The sequence below is a fragment of the Salmo trutta genome, chromosome 35 (assembly GCF_901001165.1).
Source record: "Salmo trutta chromosome 35, fSalTru1.1, whole genome shotgun sequence".
Classification (NCBI taxonomy): domain Eukaryota; kingdom Metazoa; phylum Chordata; class Actinopteri; order Salmoniformes; family Salmonidae; genus Salmo; species Salmo trutta.
This window is the reverse complement of record NC_042991.1, coordinates 37,723,589-37,734,584: the sequence shown is the minus strand read 5'-3', so window position 1 is coordinate 37,734,584 and position 10,996 is coordinate 37,723,589. Positions and strand designations below refer to the sequence as shown.

At 43.2% G+C, this 10,996-nt stretch overlaps 1 protein-coding gene across 3 annotated transcripts in view; it reads left to right on the top strand.

Moving 5' to 3' along the window:
* The window catches only part of LOC115175158 (jun dimerization protein 2), a 22,481-nt gene extending 12,761 nt beyond the window's left edge, over positions 1 to 9,720 (top strand). For 2 of the 3 annotated variants that reach the window (XM_029734390.1, XM_029734388.1), the window contains exons 3-5: positions 3,456 to 3,683; positions 4,571 to 4,675; positions 7,705 to 9,720. In XM_029734390.1, coding sequence (XP_029590250.1) covers positions 3,465 to 3,683; positions 4,571 to 4,675; positions 7,705 to 7,908 — 528 coding nt within the window. In that variant the 5' untranslated portion in view covers positions 3,456 to 3,464 and the 3' untranslated portion in view covers positions 7,909 to 9,720. The remainder of the gene's footprint in view (positions 1 to 3,455; positions 3,684 to 4,570; positions 4,676 to 7,704) is intronic. The other variant, XR_003871924.1, reaches the window with a different exon arrangement.
* Positions 9,721 to 10,996: the final 1,276 nt, after the last annotated feature.

Genomic DNA, 10,996 nt, shown 5'->3' with positions numbered 1-10,996 from the left:
TACCCTGCTCTGCTTCGTTCTACCCTGCTCAGCTCTACCCTGCTCAGCTCTACCCTGCTCAGCTCTACCCTGCTCTGTTCTGCTCAGCTCTACCCTGCTATGCTATACCCTGCTCTGTTGTGCTCTGCTCTGTTCTACCCTGCTCTGCTCTACCCTGCTCTACTCTGCTCTGTTCTACATTGCTCTACCCTGCTCTGCTCTACCCTGTTCTGCTCTACCCTGCTCTGCTCCGCTCTACCCTGTTCTGCTCTACCCTGCTCTGCTCTACCCTGTTCTGCTCTACCCTGCTCTGCTCTGCTCTACCCTGTTCTGCTCTGTTATGTTCTACCCTGTTCTTCTCTACCCTGTTCTGCTCTACCCTGTTCTGCTCTGCCCTATTCCGCTCTACCCTGCTCTGCTCTACCCTGCTCTACCCTGTTCTACCCTGCTATACCCTGGTCTACCCTGTTCTATCCTGTCTTACCCTGTTCTCTCTACCCTGTTCTGCTCTGTTCTCCCCTGTCCTACCCTGTTATTCTCCCCTGTTCTCCCCTGTTCTATCCTGTTCTGGTCTACCCTGTTCTGTGTGGCTGTCTTTGTCTGTCTGGTCTGGGTACAGTACGTCTGCTGTGTGTGTGCGCTAGTGCGCGCGTGTGTGTGTGTGTGTGTGCGCGCGCGTGTGTGTGTGTGTGCGTGCGTGCGTGCGTGTGCGTGTGTGTGTGTGCCAGCTGGCTGTTCTGCTTGACTGCAAGAACACAGAGAGGGTGTTGCATCATCAAACACTGATCCTGGGTAGCAGCCTGAGAAAGAGGAGAAAATATGGTAGTCTGTCAGACTACAGTAGGCCAGCTGGTCTAGGTAGCTGTATGTCTGGGGGTGGTAGTCTGTCAGACTACAGTAGGCCAGCTGGTCTAGGTAGCTGTATGTCTGGGGGTGGTAGTCTGTCAGACTACAGTAGGCCAGCTGGTCTAGGTAGCTGTATGTCTGGGGGTGGTAGTCTGTCAGACTACAGTAGGCCAGCTGGTCTAGGTAGCTGTATGTCTGGGTGTGGTAGTCTGTCAGACTACAGTAGGCCAGCTGGTCTAGGTAGCTGTATGTCTGGGGGTGGTAGTCTGTCAGACTACAGTAGGCCAGCTGGTCTAGGTAGCTGTATGTCTGAGGGTGGTAGTCTGTTAGACTACAGTAGGCCAGCTGGTCTAGGTAGCTGTATGTCTGGGGGTGGTAGTCTGTCAGACTACAGTAGGCCAGCTGGTCTAGGTAGCTGTATGTCTGGGGGTGGTAGTCTGTCAGACTACAGTAGGCCAGCTGGTCTAGGTAGCTGTATGTCTGGGGGTGGTAGTCTGTCAGACTACAGTAGGCCAGCTGGTCTAGGTAGCTGTATGTCTGGGGGTGGTAGTCTGTTAGACTACAGTAGGCCAGCTGGTCTAGGTAGCTGTATGTCTGGGGGTGGTAGTCTGTTAGACTACAGTAGGCCAGCTGGTCTAGGTAGCTGTATGTCTGGGGGTGGTAGTCTGTCAGACTACTCTTTCTCTCTCTCTCTCTTTCTGGCTTTTTTTATTTAGCTGAGAAAGGGAACTACAGTCTTCCAGTATAGTCAGTCAGGAACAGGGTTCTGAGTCCCAAATGGCACCCTATTCTCTATATAGTGCACTATTTGACCAGGGCTCTATGGTCCCTACATCTGACCAGGGCTCTATGGTCCCTACTTCGATATGGAATAGGGTTCCTTTTGGGACCCAGACAGGGAGTCAGCTGGTCAGCTCCACAAGCAGCACACAGTCAGCTGTCCTGTCCTGCTCACCTCACAATACACGTCTTTGTTGGGTTTAGGCTGAGATGAGGGCTTTGTACAGAGAGGCCATAACTTTTTGATTCACTGCTTGATACTGAAAATACTGGTGTGTATTGGAGCCGAGGTGCATGTGAATTAGACATACGCCCATTGTATGGGAATTAAATACAGACAGTAGGGTTCAGATGCACCGTTCCATGAGCAACATTTGTTTTCTATTTGGCCATCAGGAGTTTTGGTTTTAACATGTCATTAGAGAAATGTCTTAACTGTGGGGCTGCTTTGTATAGGCTTTATTTCTCTCACAGAGGACTGTGACTGCATGTTTCTCTGAGACTCTCTCTGTCTCTGTCTCTCACTCTCTCTGTCTCTGTCTCTCAATCTCTGTCTCTCTCTCTCTGTCTCTCACTGTCTGTCTCTCTGTCTCTGTCTCTCTCTGTCTCTCTCACTCTCTCTCTCTCTGTCTCTCACTCTCTCTCTGCCTCTCACTCTCTCTCTCTGTCTCTCTCTCTCTCTGTCTCTCTCACTCTCTCTCTGTCTCTCTCACTCTCTCTGTCTCTCACTGTCTGTCTCTCTCTCGCTGTCTCTCTCTCACTGTCTCTCTCTCTCTCTCTCTCTCTGTCTCTCTCTCGCTGTCTCTCTCTCTCTGTCTCTCACTGTCTGTCTCTCTCTCGCTGTCTCTCTCTCTCTCTCGCTGTCTCTCTCTCGCTGTCTCTCTCTCACTGTCTCTCTCTCTCTCTCTCACTCTCTCTCTGTCGCTCTCTCTCTCTCTCTGTCTCTCACTGTCTGTCTCTCTCTCGCTGTCTCTCTCTCTCACTGTCTCTCTCTCTATCTCTCTGTCTCTCTCTCTCTCTGTCTCTCTCTGTCTCTCTCTCTCTGATTGCAATAAGAAGTCCTGTGGTCAAACTTGATTTTTTTTTATTGCATACCACCCCTCTCTTTTTTTGTTCAGTGATTGTGGGCAAATCAATGCAATACATGATTAATCACAGGCTGAACATGGAGCCTAGATACTAGTGTAGATTAACATTCCAGTGTAGAATTCAGCTAAATCCAGTCTGCCAATTCCGTTAAATGGCTGTCTGTGGAGGATATTGGACAATAGCTTTTAAACTGGGTGGCAAAGGAAAATATCCTATGGTTCAAATGCTTTGGACATTAAATTAACCTCCTTTTTCTTCTTCTTTTCCCTGTGTGGTTGGTTCTGATGTGACAAATAATGTTATTACATCAGTCATTGACAGGATGATTTTAATCTTAACCTCTCTCTCTCCCTCTCCCTGCCTCTCCTCTCTCTCCCTCTCCCTTCCTCTCTCTCCCTCTTCCTTCCTCTCCTCTCTCTCTCTCTCTCCCTTCCTTTCCCTTCTCTCTCTCTCTCCCTTCCTTTCCCTTCTCTCTCTCTCCCTTCCTTTCCCTTCTCTCTCCCTCTCTCTCTCCCTCTCCCTTCCTCTCCTCTCCTCCCTCTCTCCCGCTCCCTTCCTCTCCTCTCTCCCTCTCCCTTCCTCTCTCCTCTCTCTCTCCCTTCCTTTCCCTTCTCTCTCCCTCTCCCTTCCTCTCTCTCCCTCTCCCTTCCTCTCCTCTCTCTCTCTCTCCCTTCCTTTCCCTTCTCTCTCCCTCTCTCTCTCCCTCTCCCTTCCTCTCCTCCCTCTCTCCCTCTCTTCTCTCCCTCTCTCTCCTTCCACAGCGGTGGTGTATGGTAGCTGGGTCTGACATGATGCCCGGTCAGATTCCTGACCCCTCCCTGACGGCCGGGTCCTTGCCCAGCCTGGGCCTTCTGGCCGGCATCTCTGCCACCACGCTCACCGACCAGCTCAAACTGGCACAGGACTTTAGGAACCTGGGTGCCATGTTGTCACCGCTGCATATCCTGGGACGGCTGGGCAAGAGGCCGCTCACCGCTATCAAGGGAGAGGTGAGGAGGAGGAGGAGGAGGTGGAGGAAGAGGAAGAGGAGGATGAAGAGGAGGAATGGTGGTGGATGTTGATATTTTCGAGGGATGCCAGGTTCTGTTATTTTATGATCGACTGATGTTTAGATGTTGTCAGCCTGTCTAACTTTTAGCTCCACCAAGTGGCCAATTTCATAAGTAGTTTAGATGTTACACAACTTAAAGGGTCAATGCAGCCATTTTTATCTTAATATCAAATCCTTTCTGGGGAGCAATTAAGTACCTTACTATGATTGTTTTCAATTAAAATTGTAAAACAAAACAGAACTTGCTGCTTAACAAAGAACAATTTCTCAAGCAAGATTTTTGCTCGGACTGTCTGGGAGTGGTCTGAGTGGGGAGGGGACAACTGAAAACTAGCTGTTATTGGAAGAGAGGTTTGGAACTATCTTTCTTATTGGTCTATTAACTAATTTACGGCCTGGAGATGAGGCAGGCCAAAACTCCATCCCACCAAAACAGGCTGAAATTTCAGGCGGTCTTTTCAAACAGCTCTTACAGTAAAAGGGCATTTTACACAATTTCACAGTATTAATCCAACCTCATAGTGTGGAAATATATATATATATAAAACACAGGAAAATCATGTTTTTGACTCAGCCTTTAATCATTTCAATCTGGGTTCTCTGAAACTATTCACTTTTGTCTCCAAGATGGCAAGCACAGCTACCAAACTGAGACGTAGTAACTTGAAATTCCCAATAAAACAAAACTAGTAGTGAAACACTATTGTGTCAGGAGTATAAAATGCAGGAAAGATAGAACCCAAGGTTGGAATAACTATATTTAATAATATGTAGGCCTTGAATAAGGTCACCATTAGCTAATCACAATACTTCTTCTCCCTGCAGATGGACGAGGACGATGAGAGGAGGAGACGGAGGAGAGATAAGAACAAAGTGGCAGCAGCACGATGTCGGAACAAGAAGAAGGAGAGAACAGACTTCCTCCAAAGGGTCAGTCTCTTTTCTTTTTCAAAATGGTGGCTGAGTTCTTTATGTGTACTCTGGTGTTCTTTATGTATACTCTGGTGTTCTTTATGTATACTCTGGTGTTCTTTATGTATACTCTGGTGTTCTTTATGTATACTCTGGTATTCTTTATGTATACTCCGGTGTTCTTTATGTATACTCTGGTGTTCTTTATGTATACTCTGGTGTTCTTTATGTATACTCTGGTATTCTTTATGTATACTCCGGTGTTCTTTATGTATACTCCGGTGTTCTTTATGTATACTCTGGTGTTCTTTATGTATACTCTGTTCTTTATATATACTATATTCTCTGGTGTTCTTTATGTATACTCTGGTGTTCTTTATGTATACTATATACTCTGGTGTTCTTTATGTATACTATATACTCTGGTGTTCTTTATGTATACTATATACTCTGGTGTTCTTTATGTATACTATATACTCCGGTGTTCTTTATGTATACTCTGGTGTTCTTTATGTATACTCTGGTGTTCTTTATGTATACTCTGGTGTTCTTTATGTATACTATATACTCTGGTGTTCTTTATGTATAGTCAGGGTTGGGTAGGTTCCTTTCTAAATGTAATCCATTAGTTACTAGTTACCCGTCCAAAATTACAATCGGTAACATAACTTTTGGATTACCCAAAGTAATCTGATTACTTTCAGTTACTTTTTAAATAACTTTCAAGAAACATTAGAAGAAGACAAAAAAATGTATATTACCAATTGAACAACATTTATTGCAGGATAAATCAACGTTAGCGTGTACATAGCTGGCCATAAATGTATGTTGCATTTTACTTTATGGGTTATGTAGGCTTATTCTAACCCATCGCTTTCTACTGCATATAATAATATGATTAGGCTATATCTTTACATTAATAAACAAAGTCCGTCAGATTTCTAGTCATTCTGATTAGTTTAATACTCCTTGATCTTCAAGAATAGGACTTGGAAATATGGAAATATAGATTAGCCTGAGCATAATTAGCCTACTCTGTTTATGATTTTGTTGTCATGGAGGACTGATTCGGCTCATTGCTTCCAGTTGAAAAATCAACTCTGGTCATGGAATGGCATATTTTGAGCACTACTGAAAAGTGCTATTTGCATGTTGCATTTGCTATAGTTTGCTATTGTTTACGTTTTTTTGTTGGTGACACTTTAAATATCTTGATAATTTGCAGCTGTTTAAGTCTATCAAAAGTGTGCATGTGTCTGTATGGATTTTCAATAAATGTCCCACTCGTGGTCTTCTCAAATGAAACTTGTTTTTGACAGTATGGAGCCCAACACCACGGAGGAGTTTAGAAGGGAGGAACTCTCCTCAAACTTCTATTCTATGGGCTGGGATCCTCACTATGCAGCTGTTTTGCAAGAGAACATTTTTCACTGGCTGTCCACTGGTCGCAAAAACAATGAGTGATAGGCAGCTTAAACTTCTTCAATTCAACTATTACTGGCTTAAAATACACATATACTTTTGTGAACAGCCATCCACAACAACCACAACCCGTAAGGCGCAAAAAGTTAAATGACAGAGCAGCAGTGTGATTCACATCAATGTAGTTATCAATAATAATAGTTAAATGACAGAGCAGCAGTGTGATTCACATCAATGTAGTTATCAATAATAATAGTTAAATGACAGAGCAGCAGTGTGATTCACATCAATGTAGTTATCAATAATAATAGTTAAATGACAGAGCAGCAGTGTGATTCACATCAATGTAGTTATCAATAATAATAGTTAAATGACAGAGCAGCAGAGTGATTCACATCAATGTAGTTATCAATAATAATAGTTAAATGAGAGAGCAGCAGTGTGATACATATTTTGGTGTGTCATCATAGAGGTCTCTGATTGGTGGTCATCATTTGGTGTGTCATCATAGTGGTCTCTGATTGGTGGTCATCATTTGGTGTGTCATCATTAGTGGTCTCTGATTGGTGGTCATCATTTGGTGTGTCATCATAGTGGTCTCTGATTGGTGGTCATCATTTGGTGTGTCATCATTAGTGGTCTCTGATTGGTGGTCATCATTTGGTGTGTCATCATAGTGGTCTCTGATTGGTGGTCATCATTTGGTGTGTCATCATAGTGGTCTCTTGATTGGTGGTCATCATTTGGTGTGTCATCATAGTGGTCTCTGATTGGTGGTCATCATTTGGTGTGTCATCATAGTGGTCTCTTGATTGGTGGTCATCATTTGGTGTGTCATCATAGTGGTCTCTTGATTGGTGGTCAGACTCGTTCAGGCAGAACAAATTTAAACTTGATACTTTTTTTTCAACACTGATTTGAATGAGAAAACAGAAAAGTGTCAAAGTTTTTTTTGCAAACATCCTTTTTTCTGAATTTAAAAGTAATCATTGGAGGTAATCATCCCGTTTTTCAAAAGTATATTTTTAATGCTGGTAAAGTAACGGATTACCGTTTTAATGCCGGTAAAGTAACGGATTAACAGTTTTAATGCTGGTAAAGTAACGGATTACCGTTTTAATGCCGGTAAAGTAACGGATTACCGTTTTAATGCCGGTAAAGTAACGGATTACCGTTTTAATGCCGGTAAAGTAACGGATTACCGTTTTAATGCCGGTAAAGTAACGGATTACCGTTTTAATGCCGGTAAAGTAACGGATTACCGTTTTAATGCCGGTAAAGTAACGGATTACAGTTTTAATGCCGGTAAAGTAACGGATTACCGTTTTAATGCCGGTAAAGTAACGGATTACCGTTTTAATGCCGGTAAAGTAACGGATTACCGTTTTAATGCCGGTAAAGTAACGGATTACCGTTTTAATGCTGGTAACGGATTACCGTTCATTTAAAAAAAGATCTGTTACATGTAATCCATTACATCCCAGTCCTGCTTATAGTTTGTTTAAAGTGGGACCTCAGGTCATTATTGTAAAAGAGAAAGTGTTATTGATGATTTACCTGGTTAAATAAAGTCTAAATCAATGACCTAACAGTATACCCCCCTCCCCTCTCTGTCCTCCCTGTAGGAGTCGGAGCGTCTGGAGGTGGTGAACTCTGACCTAAAAGCCCAAATCGAGGAGCTGAGGATGGAGAGACAGCAGCTAATGGTAATGCTCAACCTCCACCGCCCCACCTGCATCGTCCGCACCGACAGCGTCAAGACCCCCGAGAGCGAGGCCAACCCCCTGCTCGAACACCTGGCCGCTGAAAAGATGGAGGCCTCTAAGTGAAACCACAGACGGAACAGTGAAATCCAAGGGCGGGAAGGAAGGAATCCACCGAGAGAGAGAGAGAGAAAACAAAAAACTGTCATCAATGATGACGAAAGATTCAACAACAAAAAAATCACCTGATGAATTTGTTGTTGAAGCACTTATGTACTGTCTCGAGCGCCAAGCTGGAGACTTTTTGGAGACTCTTGTCTCTTGTCTTTTTCCCAAAAGACCCCCGGAGGGTTGTTAGGGTTCCGTTGCCTCGGTAACACCTTGGTAACGTTACCTGATTGGGTTCTGAGGGAAGAGGGAGGAGCCTAATGCCCAACCCAGTTATCTCTGCATCATAATAAGTGTTTTGTTTTGAAACCCAAGTCAGTGCCACAACGTTTACTTACTGCAACCAACCACCATTACAATAAGGGACAGATGGAAGACGGTAGTGGAAACTATAATGTTGAAGAGGAAACACTAAGATCAATCACTATGGTGATCTGTTACCAACACTTCTTACCGACACTTACCGACACTTCTTACCGGAACTTACCGACTCTGAGACAAACAAAGAGGTTGTTATTGTGATATTCTAAACATGTATAACGGTAGAAGCACACAGGTGTAGCCAGCCAGTGTACTGTACACCATGTTGAAATACACAGGTGTAGCCAGCCAGTGTACAGTACACCATGTTGAAATACACAGGTGTAGCCAGCCAGTGTACAGTACACCATGTTGAAATACACAGGTGTAGCCAGCCAGTGTACAGTACACCATGTTGAAATACACAGGTGTAGCCAGCCAGTGTACAGTAAACCATGTTGAAATACACAGGTGTAGCCAGCTAGTGTACTGTAAACCATGTTGAAATACACAGGTGTAGCCAGCCAGTGTACAGTAAACCATGTTGAAATACACAGGTGTAGCCAGCCAGTGTACTGTACACCATGTTGAAATACACAGGTGTAGCCAGCCAGTGTACAGTACACCATGTTGAAATACACAGGTGTAGCCAGCCAGTGTACTGTAAACCATGTTGAAATACACAGGTGTAGCCAGCCAGTGTACTGTAAACCATGTTGAAATACACAGGTGTAGCCAGCCAGTGTACTGTACACCATGTTGAAATACACAGGTGTAGCCAGCCAGTGTACAGTAAACCATGTTGAAATACACAGGTGTAGCCAGCCAGTGTACTGTAAACCATGTTGAAATACACAGGTGTAGCCAGCCAGTGTACAGTAAACCATGTTGAAATACACAGGTGTAGCCAGCTAGTGTACTGTACACCATGTTGAAATACACAGGTGTAGCCAGCCAGTGTACTGTAAACCATGTTGAAATACACAGGTGTAGCCAGCTAGTGTACTGTACACCATGTTGAAATACACAGGTGTAGCCAGCTAGTGTACTGTACACCATGTTGAAATACACAGGTGTAGTAGTATTCTAGGATTTGTCCATTACCAAGTTGTAACATATTTTTATTTCATATTATAATGCTATTTTTTTGGTGTTGTTGTATATCCTCCGCCTTGACGATGGAAGTATCCGGTTGATCCGATTTGAGGTGACGCTGGCGTCATAAAGTAAAAGCACATATAAATACTATATGAAATAATGTTTACACTCCTGTTGTTTATAAGAAAAGGCATTGTTAATTCAAATGTCTGTATTTCAATATACTTATTTTATACCGCTTTATAATGTGTATGAAATGTGTATGAAGTGCCCTGTATTGTTGTAATCACTTGATGTGATTTTTTTTTTGCATTTGACATCAGTGTCCCGTTGTATTTTTCAATATTAAAAGGCCCAGACCAGTCAAAAAAGTGATTTACCTGTGTTTTATATATATATTTCCACGCTATGAGGTTGGAATAATGTTGTTCCAAATCTCTCTGACAATAACAGCTAATTTTCAGTTTTCCCCTCCTCAACTCAAACCACTCCCAGACAGTCCTAGCAAAATGAATGCTTGAGAAATTGCTCTTTGCTAAGAAGCTATTTTTGTTGTTGTTTCTTTTTGGACCACGGTAAGGTCCTTAAATTGTTACCCAGAAATGTTCACATGCCCACTACTTTCACCTCCTCGCCAATACTCCGGTCGCCATATTGGGAGGTAGCTACCCCCTTCTCTAAAAAGTTGAGCTCTACTGGATATTTTGACATAATGACGAGATACTCTACATGGCCAAAAGTATGTGGACACCTGCTAGTATAACATCTCATTTCAAAATCATGGGCATTAATATGGAATATCCAATTCATCCCCCCCCCAAAAACACATCTTTGCTCATAAATCACACCACAACAAGGAATGAGGTATTATCATACCGAGGCTTATCTTGATGTACAACTTTAGGCCTTTTAGTTCCATTCTTAGATGTTACAGTTTTCCACTCATTTCCTCCACCTTCAGTCGAGCCAACGGAATCAAGCAATCCCTCTGCTTCCGTTATTGCTCTCAAACCCGACGAAAACCAGACGAAAACGATCCTCCTCTTCCTCTCTCCTCTTCCTCTCTACAACTTCACCCGGCCACCGCTGCCGTTAACCAATAAGTTAAAATCGTCGTTGATGAAACGTAGTTTCACCTGTCATTTGTTTTTGGGTAAGCAAAACCAATCATCGCTATGTCTGGTTTTCCAATTCTATGTGATGTCACTTTGCTAGAATACAGAGACAAAATCAGAAGGTCAATGAAGGTTGATAGCACGGAGGAGGATTGCAGAGACTGTTGGTGTTGATGGTGGGTGGAGAGAGAGTTCCACAACCATGTTTATTTTAATGTTATGATTTGAATAAATCATAGTTCATGGCTCTTATGTCATGACATTGAAGATTATAGCTCACTTCTTGTAAAATACATAGGCCTTCCTGTAAAATACATAGGCCTTCATGTAAAATACATAGGCCTTCCTGTAAAATACATAGGCCTTCCTGTAAAATACATAGGCCTTCCTGTAAAATACATAGGCCTTCCTGTAAAATACACAGGCCTTCATGTAAAATACATAGGCCTTCATGTAAAATGCACCTGAATGGGTACTTTGGAGAAAGGAAATTGTGGCTTTGACTTGCAAACATTGTTGTGCAAACCTCTCTT